Raw genomic sequence first — 15,341 nt, forward strand, 5'->3', positions numbered from 1 at the left:
AAGAATAATAACTGAGACATAAGTGAATAAATTTGGTTTTTTCCTTATCCTGTCATAACCCAGACTCCACAAACCACCTTTGCCAAGATTCTACCCCTAATCCCAGATCTGGCCTTCGTTGCATCCAATGTCCAGACCTAAAATGAACACAAAACAGTAGCCCCTTAAAAGCAGCCATTTTCTTCCAATTTTGCATATTGCACAAAATTCAAAAAACAGTCTAGTACTTTTTGGCCTTACTTTTCCAGGCAATAATAATAACCTAACCTAAACCTTCACACTGATTACAGCCAAGAATCTATTGTCAACAGGGCATCCCAGACAAAATGTTTTGACCCCTAACAGTGTCAGCTCTAGAACTAACCCTGTGGTTACACAGGACCCAGCAAGAATATGATCTTTTAAAAATTTTTTATGTAACTAAAACTAAGCCTTATGCTATAGCACATGACCAGTGTCTGGAGCAAAACTGAACATAAGCACTGCCCTGTGTTATAACACACAGTGTCTCCTTCAGTTAACTGCCAAACCCATTTAAGTGCAGCAAGTTTCTTTTCCCTAATGACACCTCTAAAACCCAGCCTTCTTTATATCCAAGAACCATTTCTTAAAGGAAAACTTAACAGAATGTGCTTGTCCTAATGGAATTGGCACCTCTCTTGATATCTCTGGAAGCCTTGAAGAATCAATCAATCTGGTCTCAACAAGGGTACCATCGAACCCTAACCCTAAACTTAATCATACCTAGTTATACTCATGGCTGTAGATTTTGGTCCTTGAGCATACCTATAGGCCTTGCAGAATCCCAAAGCAACTTAGGCTCTTGAAACTCTTTCATTCCAAAATCTGAACCACATCCTTAAACAGGATTCCATTTTTAACTACGTGTCTAGTATCTACAGTCAAACTGGATACACGGTATTGGTTTCTGTTAACCTCAGCCTTTTTCCTTCCCTTGTGGATGCTGAAGTTTTCAAAAATAATGTGGTGTTCTTTAACCTTCTCCCTAATTTCTGTCCATGGCTTTTATAGAGATTGACTAGTTTTTGTCTCAAGTCTCATATGATTCTAGAATAGTGTTCCAGGACTGTGGCTGCAGTTCACTATTGAGGGCACCAGGAGTTTCTTTCTCTGGTAAAAAGCAGAGTGAAGAAGCTAAAGGATAAAGGGCTGGTTTGTTGTTCTGTAACAAAAAAAAAAGAGACTCTGCTCCTGGGAGTGGAGATTTCATGGCTACATGGAGGCAGAGGGGCTGTGGAAGCTGTGCCCCCCATTAGCACTGCCTGAACCAGCACATGCTCCAGATTCAATGAAGTTGTGCCTCTTCCCTCTTCACAGTGTGCCTGCTCTAATGCTGCAGTCTGTGATACACCAACTGTCCTGGTATACTTTCAACTCAAAAAAAAAAAGCATTAGAGAAATCTTTTCATAGTTCTGTCAGTGTGCTCCGTGCAGGCAAATGCTGCTACTTCTGATAAAAGCAGATTGCAGACACGTAGATTGACCTGTCATTCCCATCAGTCATTGTATGTTTGTCTGACAAAACATCACCATGGCAAGCCTCCTGTCTATTTCTTCACCACTGAGAATACTGCAGAGGCAGAAGCCCCTTCTGTGCAAAAGTTTTCTGAAGCCTGCAGTAGCCACATGCAGTTCAGGGCTGATACCCAGACTGAGTGATGGCTTCTGCAGACACCCTGCTTAAGTATAGTAAGTGCATCCTTGTGGTAACCTGTAGGCTGTGCTGTGCATGGCCTAGTGCTGGTTGCATGTGTCCACCAACAGGCAGAACTCAGTGTGCCCCAGGCTGTATCACAAAAGCATGGTTTTATTTCTGCAGACTAGATTGCTCTTCAGGAATTTTTTGGGGAAAAGTGAAGATTTCCCCTTTGTTTTGACACTGACGTAGCTATGATAGCATATGGCAAAAATGTAGTCCTATAGGGCTCAGATTTAGGAAGCTGAAGATTTTTTGCTCCTTGTTTTTTGGGAACTATGAGCTTTTAGCCTTTAAATAATCAACACCGGATTCTACAAACTCCATAATACGTAGCAGTGTGAATTAGTAGTGTTAAACAGCTCATGTAAGTGTGAACAAGTACTTGAGCCTGAGTAACAAAACCATCCACATCAATCCTAACTAGGGAGAGGGAGATGTATTCCCTCATCTTCTTCACAAGATAATTCCCCCAGCACAGCAAGGCCATCAATGCCAGGGAGACATTTTTTATGTTAATGTGTTCCCAGACCCAGCAAAATAAAGAGATAAACAGTGCAGCTGACAAACTGTGTCCTGCACAGGACCTTGCTACTTAATAACTACTGTAACTATAGTGTGTGTAATAGAAAACTGCCTCTGCTTCGCCCCCACATTGGGTGCCAAGGACTGTGTTGAGTTGACCTTGGCTGGATGCCAAGTGCCCATCAAGCCTCTCTATCACCCTCTTCCTCAGCAAGAAGGGAGAAGAAATTAAGATGGAAAACCACTCATAGGACAAGATAAGGCTCTTTACTAAAGCTAAAACAGAAAATATCCCAAAGATTTTTATTCACTACTTCCCATCCAGCAATGTCCAGCTGTTTCCTTGGAAACAGGGATTCAGCATGCATAGCAGTTGCTTTGGAAGACAAATGCTGTCAATATCAAATACCCCCCACTTTCTCCTCCTTTTTCTTAGATGTTATATCTGAGCAGACATCATACACAATATGGAATATCCCTTTGGTTGGTTTGGGTTAGCTGTACTGGTTGTGTCCCCTCCCAAGACTTTGCCCACCCCCTGCCTAGTGGTGAAGTGGGAATGCTGGAGAGTCAGCTCTGATGCTGTGCCAGCACTGCTCAGCAGTAGGAAAAACACTGGTGTGTTATCAACACCCTTCTAGCTCCCCATGCAAAGCCCAGCACTGTGAGGGCTGCTATGGGGAAAATTATCTCAGCTAGATCCAATACCCTGAGTCATGGTTTGTTTGAATTTCAGCAGCCTTGCTGGCAGCATCTGATGCTTTAAATGGTTAATTTGTTTAATTCTCTTGTCGGTGAATCTTGGGAGCAGAAAGACAGCGACACTCCCAAATTGTTAACATTAACATATGTCTTAAAATATCCTTTGTAGATCATAGTAAAAGCATTATGGTAATTCACTGTGAAGAGAGGTGTATTTTCATGAGGCACCAAATATTTTGTAGCCTTCAATAACCCTTAGAACCTCTTTGTAAAATAGAAATAACATTTATCTATCTCATGGGAATGCAGCAACCATTACTTTATTAATATTCAGGATGCTTGTGAGGTTTATGACATGGTAATGATGTTTAGACTGAGAGTTTACAGTTCCGTATTTCATTAATGCATTCTTCCCCACTCCTTTTCCTTTTCATTTTGCTTTTCCTCTAATACTTCTCTGTTTTACCTAAATTTAATTTATTCCTTCTTGCTTTGGTAGCTTCATGATCACCTTAAACCGCGCCTTTCCCATCTTCATGGTGCTGGCTTGGATATATTCAGTCTCCATGACTGTGAAGAGTATAGTGCTAGAGAAGGAAATGCGTCTGAAAGAAGCTATGAAGAACAGGGGTATAACCAATGGCATGATTTGGTGCACTTGGTTCCTAGACAGCTTTTTCATGATGGCTCTGAGCACATTCCTCCTCACAGCTCTGATTATGGTAAGGATTGCTGCTCTCAAAGTCTCTGTTGTGTTTGCACTGCTGATACCAGTTTGCTGTTGAGAAAGAATACTAGCCATTGATAGGGAGATGTGAATGGTGGAGGCCTGTTCTGATCACAGCACGTAGCAGGCACATTCTTCAAAGCAGACCTAATAACAAAATCAGCATTTGGCAGAGACAGAACAATAAATTCACTAGTAAAGATTTATTGTGAGGTCCCTCATAGAAAATATAGCAGGCTGGTTACTCTGTGTATTGTGTCTTCTGTAGGAAGATGTAGATCTCCCAATAAATAATAATTGTTGCTTTAAATCAGAGGTAATAATTTGAAGAATTTTAATCTTGTAATTCACTATATGCAATTAATTTTTAATATCCAGTACTTGCCTGCTTAGAAGCTGTGCAACTATTTCAATGGAAAAAGAGACTGCAAGAACAGAAAAATCTAAAAGAAGAATCCACCTTTTGCTTCAGTGATTCAAAATTCCTGTAATTTTTATAACTTTTCAGGACAGTTTAGATGTTGTCTCTGAGGACCACCTATTGTCTCCCCTACCTGAGAACCAAATTCTATATTGAGAGCTTGCTGCTATATTTTATCATATATATGTGTAGCATTTTGATAAGGAAGACTGCTCTTGCATCTTTTCTGATGTGGGGTATGTTGGTATAAATACATAGCTAGAATTCAAGCTGCTCTGTCTTATCAGCATGTCCTGATGAGTTGTTGTAGTTCCTGGTGGTTCCATTGCAGCTTGGGTGGATAGAGAAAGCTTACTTTATTTGCCACACTGGTTTAATTAAAAATCAGGAGGTAATAATATCAGAGAAGAATGTGCTTGTACCTGTAAGTCACTTTCTTTCCCAGATTTCACTGTGCCAGTGTGAGACACCTACATTATTATGAGACATTGCATCACTGTTGATAAAGAAATCAGTCTCTAAGGCCCAGTGGGATGTTGCAACAATGCTGAGACCTATTTATAGCCCTAAAGACCTATGTGAGCATTATATAAATTGACCTAATAAATAGGTCTCAGCATTGGTTTTAAGGGCTACATAGATAATTGGCAGCAGTCCCTGCTCTTCTTGAGAGGGAGCATTTAATCCACAAAAGCCCTAATGAAGAAAGGTCGATAAAAGTTCAGCCAGTGGGTGAATTAATACACAAGGATCTCTGAGAAACTGCACTTGGATTCCTCAGCTGTGATACACTTCTGTTTGAATAACATCCAGGTGCAGAAGCTTTGTAATTTTCCTGTGGTTTTATTGTGGTTTTTTTTAAAGATATGTTTTGCAACACTTCCATACATTGTCTTTTCTGTACGTCAAACCAGTGGATTGAGGGGATGGTGGGAAGAGATAAATGAAAGTTTATGGTAATATTTCAAATAAATGCGTGAGTTTCCAAGCAGGCAGATCTTGCTTGGAACCACTTACTTATTAAGACATGGACAGAATGTCTATTTTCAATCCATTATGATTTTTATTCAGTCTGTTGTACTAACCTGAAGTCACAATCCAAGGGCAGGGATAAAGTTAGATGAAGGATTTGTTATTGTAATGACCTCAGTTGTTGAAACTAATACCTGGGAGAGTTAGAAGTCATATTAGGTAAGAAAGACTGGCTTATTACTCATTACATGTTACACGTCGATAGCAATTCTGACCTTTTATGCTAGCAGAAAGCTGCAAATACTTGTAAATTTTTCTGTTTTCCTTTTGCTTACAGCGTGGACAAGTGCTACATTATAGCAATCCATTTCTCTTCTTTCTATTCCTACTGACATTCACCACAGCCACCATAATGCAGTGTTTCTTGTTCAGCACCTTCTTCTCCAAAGCAAATCTGGCAGCTGCCTGCAGTGGAGTCATCTACTTCACCTTGTACCTGCCCCACATCGTCTGCTTTGCCTGGCAGGACCGTCTGACTGTTAATCTGAAGATCCTAGCAGTAAGCCTTTCACTGGTTCTATGGCATCTCTGCTCAGCTTGTCACAGTGCATATGTGAATCACAAAGTATTGCACACCTCTTCCTCTTGGCTTTTTGGACTCAGAGAGGGAGACCTCTAAATCTCCCATAAATAATTAAGGATTGCAAGTGTGTAAGCCTTTAGCAGGCCTAGTGCAAGAGATCTCTTCATAGCTTTTAAAAAATTCAATAAAATTTATTTTATGTTTCGAATGCCAGGAAATTAGCATACTGTTTAAAATGTTTTGAATACTTCCTTGTAAGTCAAAGCAAATCTAACTTCTTGTATGTTTAATAAATATGAAGGCAGTTCACAAAATGGGGACAGTTAATTTTCACATTTTTTCATGTGCTATAACCTAGTTAACACCCTATATCTAAGGATGAGAAGACCTCAGGTTCATGTTCCTTCTTTACCTGAAACATAGAGTTAGGAATTAAACCCAAGTGCCAAAGCTCTGAGAATTACCTTCCATCTAATAAGTTGTAGACATTCTCCATGCAGTGCTTCCTTGTTGGTTCTCTTCCATTTTAGGTAAGATGCTTAAAAAGTCTGGGGAGCTGGAAACTTCTTGCTGTTTTTTGAAATGGAACCATGGTCTTACAAAATTTTTTCAGGCTGATTTTATATTGCCCAGTGAGTCAGGAAGGGGAGCAGGTGTGTGAGTCCAGTCTCCCCATTTTTACCAAGCATTCTAACAATATAGGTAAAGGAACTGTCTTCTCTTCTTGCACTAGGAAATATAAGAAAAAAGGAAGAAAACTAAAACACTTCAAAAGCTATAATTAAGTGTAAATATGGCTATGAATCAGCTTTCTTAACAGAGGTACTCTATAGGTATAATATATACCTTTTTTAGTTCTACCAATTATGCAATAATGTGCAAAACTTCATCCTGTCATTAAGTCAGGAAATGAGTAAGGTTGGCCTCTGACAGATTCTGATTTAGGAAGAAATCTTGAAACTAGCACACAGTTGAAGCATAAAAGCAACTCTCTCTTCATCTTAAAGTGAAGGAGGAGACATCCATGTAAGAAAGGATATTTGCTGGCCAGGAGCCATGAATATTTCTGTCTATTCCTATATTTTGTCTTACCTTTATTGTTCAGAGGTTAGTTTCTGAACAAGAGCTAATTACAAGAGGTAATAAGAGCAGGCTGTGCATTATGTAGAGGGCATGAATTAAAAATTTAAATTTTTAAGGGCAAAGAATGTATTGCTGAAAACCAAAGTTTCTTTATTTAGTGCTCTAAGTGCCATATGATGATACCTCACTGAGACTTGCTGTTGTCCCCTCACTTTCCTAAGGTCTTGTATTCCTAAACTACATGTCCTGTGACACAGCACTGTAGCACTTCTTCCTCTGTTTTTGCAGTGCAACATTGAAGAGGATGTTTGGATACTCTACCGGTTAAATAGTTTGTTGTGTGAGAACTGGCTAGCAGACATGACAGGGGAAGTAATTGTGGTTTTCTACATCCTGAGCATCTGGTGTACTTTCTGTCATGTTACTCATAGTTGCCCTGCCTCAAATGCTCACAAAATATTTTGTTTCTCCTAGAAAGTCAAAGGTGTACACTGCAAACTTCTAAATGCACCTACAGTATTTTCTGAACAGACATTAATGAAGAAAAAAAAACAATCTGTGAAGGTTGCCTAGTAGTTAAAGGAAGTACAGCCAAGGTTGAATTCAGTCTACTATGGCTAAATACTGCTTAGAATTGCAGAGAATTAAGCATTACAGGCCAATATAAAAGTGTAAGAATTTTTCCCATGATATTTGTTAGGCAAATTTTAAAGTTCAGTCCCTAAAAGTCAGAGGGTTTTTTGTTTTGTTTTGTGTTTTTTGTTTTGTTGTTGTTGTGGTGGGTTTTTGTTTTCTTATTTGTTTTTGGGTTTGTCCCCCTGTCAGGGTTGAATGTCATTTTTCCTTTATTCCAGAGTTTGCTTTCTCAAGTAGCTTTTGGGTTCGGTACGGAATACTTGTCACGCTATGAAGAACAAGGTCTTGGCCTACAGTGGGGTAACATCAGAACCAGTCCCTTGGAAGGAGATGAATATAGTTTTCTCTTTTCCATTAACATGATGCTTTTTGATGCTTTTCTCTATGGAATACTGTCTTGGTATCTCGATAACGTTTTTCCAGGTATGTCAGTTTCTTATTCATATAAACTAGTGGCAGTTGCTGTAAACTGTGTTAGCCTAATCAGTCTCTGCTTATTTCACTGTCAGAAACAGGGTGTTTGATATTATAGACTGTGAATCCTATCCAGTTTAGCACTAGTGGTTTATTAAGGGCTTCCACTTTTCTCTCTTTCTTTTTTCTCTCTCTTGTTTTATTCCTGAAAAGAATGAAAAAGGAAGAAAGAGTAAAAAGGAGGATGCAATTTCAATCCTGTTTTGTAATTTAAATGGAAAATAAATCTACAAAAACATCATCTGTTAAAATCTGATTTCTGTACATACTTTTCTTTTGAGAAGCTTCAACCATTTCTAGTGAGATTTCTTTTAATTTTTAAGAATATAGATTTAACAGTTCTAATTCATATATGTACTTTGGCCACATTAGGCAAACTGTTTCTTAAAGGATGGTGCTGTTCCCTAAGACACATGCTGTATCCTAGGCAGTTGTGAAAGTTCCTGCATAGATTTACTTTTTTTCTAAATGGAAATCATGATTCTAGTGTGAGTTCACAAAAGGATTTTCTTTGTTATCAATTACAAAATTCTGGAACTTTCTGTGTGAAAAAATGGTTTGTCCTACTAGATTAAATGGTTTATCTTGCTTCATAATGAATATTGTTACAATAGAATAAATGCAAACTCTCATGCTGTACAAGCAAGTGAGCTTCTTTTCATTAATTTATTGTTCCTGCATGTGAACTGTAGTTCCAGAATGTGTTCTTGGCAGATGGCTATTTTTTTTCTTTTTCTTTTTATTTTCTGCAACTCTGTTTAAAGGAGAGTGGACAATGGTCCATTTCCATGAACACAGCAGGAATTAAAAAACAGGAGTTTCTTTATTCATAGATACAAATTCATTTTTTTCTGTCAGCACTTTACACAAAAGTAACACCTTTCAGGGCTTCTAATTAGAAGCTTCACTTCCTCCCAATATTTGCTCTGAATGTCTTGCTGTCTTTCTGCTGCTCTGTTCCTGTAGAATTTCTCATAGTGTTTCTCTGTCACACACATGCAGCCCTGACAAATCAATGCTGTAGTCTTTGAGGTTACTACAGGAGTTCCCTGGATAATCCTTTGAACTCTGTGGTTCTAGTCCTGCTCAGGTTTGCTCTGAAGCCAACCACCCATTGGCACAACGGCACATTTGAGCATTCTGCTCCGTAACAAATATCACTTGGATTTTGCATTAATCCTGAATAAGAAGCTGTTGTTTTAACCACCAGTTTCAGAGGGGAATAACTCAGACCATAACAAGGCAAACTGTTTGTGAATGCAGACAGAGCATTTCTGTGCATTAATAGGAGTACAAGTGGTTGGCTGAAACACAGGTAGTTTCTGTTCATTCACAAATAAGCAGACACTTTCATAAACAGTGGTTTTTGATTAAGAAAACTGACCATCTTTCAATGAGTATCACAGATTCCCCTTGCTCATTTTGAATGTTCACAAAGATGCCAGTTTTAAACATAGAAGCTCAAATTCCTGCATTCTATAAGTCAACATGATCCAGGAAAGCAGTGTTGACTTCTAGTAATTCTGATGTGACCTGATGAGAACTGGTAATGTTACTGCTCTGTCTCTTATCCAAACTGTAGTAACCTTAACTAAAAAAGCCCATTTTTGCTTAAGAAGAGGATTACTCTGTTGTCACTTTTCCTGAAAGGCTGTGTGCTGAAATAACAGTCAGAGTGTCTTTTCTCATTACCAGTTGTGAATTCTGCTCCAAGGGAATAAGTGTAAATTTAAAAAGCTTTTCAGTCATGTCAACCCTCAAGTGTTAAGTGGGCATCAAAAGAAAGTCCCTGAGTGAGGCTAGGATCCCCTCTTAAACAGTGAGCCACTGCCTGGTTGGTAAGGATTCAGGGAATAGCTTCATTCTGTAACTAAACCACATTCTACTTTAAGAGAAGGTAAGACAAGTCACATCATATTTTCTGAATATTTTACTGCTGTCCAAAAGAAAAAAAAAACATCTGTAAACAAAATCTGTCTGTCAGGTACTTGGTACATGGTTTGGCCTTCTGATACGCAACACTAAGACTGTAAGTGTTTATACTCAGACTTTGCTTAGATGAATTTGTGCCTCCTCCGGCATGGGATTATGAAGTGCACTTTACCTACTTATTTTTGTTTTAGGGGACTATGGGTTACCACAGCCTTGGTATTTCCCTATGCTAGAATCATATTGGTTTGGCTCTAGAAGCCCAGAAGCTGAGAAAACAGCAACTGCTGATGGTGAGTTCTTTTAAAACTTTGTTTTTTAGAAATAGCTTCACTGACCTGCTTAAAGGTGACTGTATAACATTTCCATTAGCTGAGCTGCTGCAAATGGTGAGAGACTGCCATACACTGGGAGTCTTGGCAAGTGCCTTTGAATTTGGAGTGGTATGCTCTCATTAGAGTCATTAGAGGTGAGTCACTGTTCCATCGGAGAGCCTTTAAAGCCTGGTTTAACAAACAGCATCAAATCCCCATTCTGTAACCAACACCTTTTGAGACATTCAAGGAGTTCTTATTGCTCAGCAACCCATTCATGAAATGTTAATCTTGCACTGAGGTTCCCTACCTTTTTAAACCTAATTCTTTTCTATCTAGTTTGACACTAATTTAAGTCTGTTTACTTTCAGTTTCTAAGCAAGATCATAATCTATGCCACCCTTGTACCAACTTGAATAAGCTCAGTAAAGAGCCAGCAAGTTGATTAGGAGCTGGAACATGTAACATACGAGATACAGAGGGAGCTGGGTCTGCTCAGCCTGAAGAGAGACAGCTAAGAAAGAGCTAGACTTCTCAGATGTGTCTAGTGGAAGGATGAGAGGCAGTGGATATAAGTTGGAAAGCAGGAATTCTGATTCAATATAAGGGAAAAAAAATATTTATTATGAAGATGGTTAGAATATTGGTACAGGTTGTTCAGAAAGGTTGTGAAATATCCATCTTTGGAGATAGTTGCCATGATCTGAATTGGCCATATTTTTTGAGGATTGAACTGGAAGTCTTTGGAAGTAATTTCTGGTCTGTGCTGATCGTTATTTCATCCTCTCTTCTACAAACATTGTCTTGGGTTTTATGAAGCAGGGACAGTTGGAAATGTCATCTCTGATTAATTCCTCAGTAGGAGATTGTGATTCTTACCTATTTGAAGAACTTCAGTGGATCAGCTTACTTGAACAACTGTAGAACTTTTCACAACTCCTATCTTTTCTTCAAGGAAAATACTGAGCATTTTCTTAATTTATTGTAACTGGTTAATGTACTGGGAGGAAAACAGGATAAGAAATATCAGATAATGTAAATTCATGCTGGAAAATGAAGCTAATGATGTTGGTACTTTTAAAATTTACTTCTATTGGTGCACTTTTGTATCCCCCCACTTTGCCATTATAGGTGACGCAGTGAACTTGTTTATGTCACTATTTGTGCACCAGGTAATTTTATACAGCTTTGTGGGCTAGAATTTCTTATAGAAGAAAGCTATGGTGAAGTTTCAGAACAAAAATAAGTCCTAAGCCATCTGATAAATTACAGTTGTGCTAGTTTCACTCTAGACTGCCAGCTTCAATTTGTGTTATGTAAAGAGTCTCTTCAGGGGCTCCTACTTTCTTCCTGCTTCAAGCCTGATCCAATGTGACTGTTTTCCTTCATGCTAGCAATGTCTAAGACCAAATTGGAAAGCCAGAAATTCTTGTTTAGAAGCTAATACCAATTCATTTATTCTGGCCTGGTGCTCTTAATCTAAGTAGTAGTTTAGCAATTTGCTTTTCACTTAACTTTTTTATTTTGTTTTAATTCCTCTCACTCCCTGTACATCTGGGAAAAGTTTGTATGGCCTTTCTCTTCATGTGGTAAGAACTTGGTCTAGAGCTGCATGGACAAAATGTAAAATATGTACCTCATATTAGTCAGGATCTTACTCTGAGTCTACAATTTCAAAATTGTCAGTTGTTTTCCTTAAATATCTGATCTTGACACCATGAAGCAGATTTTAAGCTAGATGGTTTTGAATGCTGTATTCCTAACCTGAGTAAAACACTGATGGTTAATGCCTTTGAAAAGCTCAAGGCTTAGGACTATATCCTTTTCCTCAAAATACCTCTAGAAATAAGAGGATATTAAATTTTTGTTAATTAAATCTTGGTTACTCTTGGTTTATATAGAAAAAAGTCCTGAGTCAGAAGGCTGTGTGGATCAGAAGACCATGGAAAGGGAAAAAAATGAAAGCAGACCAAATAAATCTGAAGAACCTGAAAAAACAGAAGAAAAGAGTGACAGCCAGGGGAAGAAGGATGGTAAAAACAAACAATGTAAACACAAACGAGAAAAAGAATCCGGCGAGCAGGGGAAGCCTAAGACAGATGTCCAGGACAAAGATGAAATTAATAGTAAGGAGAGAGAGCAACCTGAGTACTTCTGAGATACTATACTCATTGTACTTCATGACAAACTAGACATAGGAGTGATTGGAGCCAAGCTACATGAGCCAGTAGGAGCCCAGTAGGTGATAGCATGTAACTGCCAGAGCTAAGCACAAGAGAGACACCGACTCTTATTTACTCCTCTTACATTCATCATCCCTTAGAATATTTTAGCCACTGCACATAAGACAGCTGCCTTCCAGAAGATCTCCTTAACTTGTATTTTTATCGTGCAAATGCAGCCTGTTTCTTTGGCAAGTTAGTTTTCATGCTGAGAGAAGCCTCAGAGACACATACACTGACTTTTTAAAATTAAACAGAGCCATGACTTCAATTAAAATACTTATGCTGAGAGGAATGTTCTTCTCTCCTAGTCCCAGCCATCCTCCTTTTTTTTTTTGTCTATCTTTAGTGTGTTTTGCATCTGTAGGGAAAGGCTGGTTTCAAAGGGATTTATCTGAAGTGCTCTGCGTGTCTGTCTGCAGCCTTTTCTGATGCTGACATTAGCCACCACCTAAGAATTCCTGAATGATCTGCCTTGTTTTCAAGCCCCAAAGTCATCTTTTGTGGTGAGCCAGAGGAGTTTTCTGTATGAGATGCTCAGAGGAATGCATGTGGATTCTGTAGCACAAGTAACTGCTACAGGCAGCTCTGAGCCCATTCTGACTCTCTTGAAAAGCTAGAGATAAAAGTAGGGTCATCAGAGCTCCTCACGTAGGCACTGAAAACATGCATTCAGGGTGAATGGAAACAGGACAGGACTTCAAAAGAAAAAAGACAGGGAGAGGTTAAAGGTTATTTCAGCCAATCTTCTCCTAGTCCTGCCTTATCTTTTTGGTGCTTTGCTCCTTAGTTCCCAGCTTCCAGCTGCTCCGTGGCCAAAAAGGAAGGGCTTTCTGCCTGTCACTGCACACAAAAAGCTTGTCTTCCCTTTCAGCCACCCACACAGGAACTGGGAGGCATGTGGAGAAGCCAAGAGCACACCTAGTACAGTTCAATGACACTGAGGATATAGGATCAAAATGGAGAGATATGAAACCCAAAAAAAAGGGAGCTCAACCCTCTACCAGTGTCCTTCAGGTGATGCCAAGCAGATACTGGGGGAGATCATCAGATAATTTGCCTCAGAACTTGTCAGTGAGTCTTGCAGGCAAATATGGATTAAACTTATGATGCATATAAAACCAAGGAAGGTGCCTCAGTTGCCAGTATATGCACAGCTATCAAGCCAGACTCCATGTGAACTTTTGTGAATACAGAGATGTTTATATTTGTCCCAGTAAGGTTAATGGAAACCTACAGTCCTTTCATAAAGCAAAAGCTAAGTTATTAATAAACAAAATTTTATTTAAAATAAAGCTACCCGTCCTATAACGATTATTTCAGCTGTTCTATGGTATACACAGCTCTCTCATGTACAGCATATTTGGAACTTTTTCCTGAGTATTGTCGGTGACAATAATGACAGTCACACAGGCCACTGTTGGAGGTGGGGCTGGTTTCGCCCAGACTGCATTGGCTGCTCTCCACACAGGCCTGCTGGGTACTGAGCAATTTAAGTAAACTGCAATTGCAAAATAAGCCTTCCTACAAAGCCTAAAGCATTCTGTGTAAACAAAAGTGGACAGGGTCTTTAGTTTCAGTTTCTCAACTCCCATAATTCACATTGCCCAAGGGCTTAATTTACTTCAAAGGAAGTTTGTTTTGTCTAGAAGTTGGTGCAATAAAACGTTCTGATGGTGCTATTTGCAATAATGCATTTTTAATCCTGAGAGAAGCCATCTCATGTAGTGCTCATGTTACTATCTAAATCTTGACCTGGTCTCAGCAATGGGGTAAATTTCACCTACCAGGATTAAAGGCAAATTTTTTTTGTTGTGTTTTGTTTGTGTTTGGGGGAAGTTTTTTAAGCATCATGGTCAAAGACTGCACAGCTGGGCAGATTAATTGAATGGCAGATTTCAGCCGAGCCAGAAAGGCAACCTGCTGCTTGTTTAATGTAATCTCTCAACCTATCTAAGTATTTCCAGGAAACAATTCCAAATAATCTTCCTGCTACACAGTGAGAACAGAAAGCATGTTCAGCTTCCCCTGATCCAATGAGTTACCTCTCCACAGACCACCACAATTCTGGGTTCTGCTCCTCCTGTCATGGATATGAGGGTGACTCTAATGTCACTGGCATGGGGGTGAATCTAAATATTAAATTGCACTACAATTACAAATCTGGCCTCAGTTTTGTACTGGTGTGACTTGAAGAATCTGGCCCTGGAGCATGATGCTGTATTATAGTGGGTATGTGCTATTCTGCACTTACTGATGTGTTATCATCAGAACTAGGATTAAACCCAGGTGATTTTATTCTTTTTTCATTCTTGATTTCTTGCCTTTCAAGTAAATACCTTATTTGAGCCCGAGCCAACAGGACTGGTTCCAGGAGTATGCATTCAGAACCTGGTGAAGATTTTTGCGAACAGGCCCAAACCAGCAGTAGACGGGATGAATCTTACTTTTTATGAGGGTCAGATCACAGCCTTCCTTGGTCACAATGGAGCAGGAAAGACAACCACCATGTAAGTCTCTTATTTTAGATGAAGCAAATCCAGGAACAGTCTTCTCTTTTCACTCTGCCCTTGTCTCTCTATCACCCCTGTAGCTGGCTTGACACACAACATTAGACTTTTTCCAGACAGGGAAATGCTGCCCCCAGGCATAAAGAAGATATCCTGGATTAGCTAAAGCCCTGGGAGGGAGGTAATGCATGACACAAACAAGTGAAAGTCTAGAGAGAAGGAAGCAATACTCTCCCTCAGAATTCACTTCCCATGGCCAAACTACCATAGGTGAAGAAAGATAAGGATTTTCTGGCTGAAAGGGCTGAAAATTTGCAAGCCACTACATTCCACTTGTTCTTGGTTTCTCTAACTGGCTCTAGGTCAGCCACATCTTTTGGTCTGTGTGCAAAGGAGTATAAAATACAGGCCCTCTTTAAATCAAATGGTTACACGCATGCAAGATCCATGTCCAGATTAAAATGTTCCTCTAGTCCTAGAAACTTAGCATCCCAGGAAGCTGGACTTTTACCATATTTAATTTTCT

The 15,341-nt window shown here is 39.3% G+C and overlaps 1 protein-coding gene across 1 annotated transcript in view; it reads left to right on the plus strand.

Moving 5' to 3' along the window:
• The window catches only part of ABCA4 (ATP binding cassette subfamily A member 4), a gene marked incomplete at both ends in the record, with an annotated part of 68,179 nt that overhangs the window by 24,802 nt on the left and 28,036 nt on the right, over positions 1–15,341 (plus strand). Inside the window, 6 exons of the mRNA XM_082287654.1 lie at positions 3,444–3,666; positions 5,402–5,623; positions 7,585–7,789; positions 9,964–10,062; positions 11,985–12,209; positions 14,638–14,815. Of these exons, the coding sequence (XP_082143780.1) occupies positions 3,444–3,666; positions 5,402–5,623; positions 7,585–7,789; positions 9,964–10,062; positions 11,985–12,209; positions 14,638–14,815 (1,152 nt within the window). The remainder of the gene's footprint in view (positions 1–3,443; positions 3,667–5,401; positions 5,624–7,584; positions 7,790–9,963; positions 10,063–11,984; positions 12,210–14,637; positions 14,816–15,341) is intronic.

This window comes from Coloeus monedula (genome assembly GCF_965178545.1).
Source record: "Coloeus monedula genome assembly, chromosome: 9".
Classification (NCBI taxonomy): domain Eukaryota; kingdom Metazoa; phylum Chordata; class Aves; order Passeriformes; family Corvidae; genus Coloeus; species Coloeus monedula.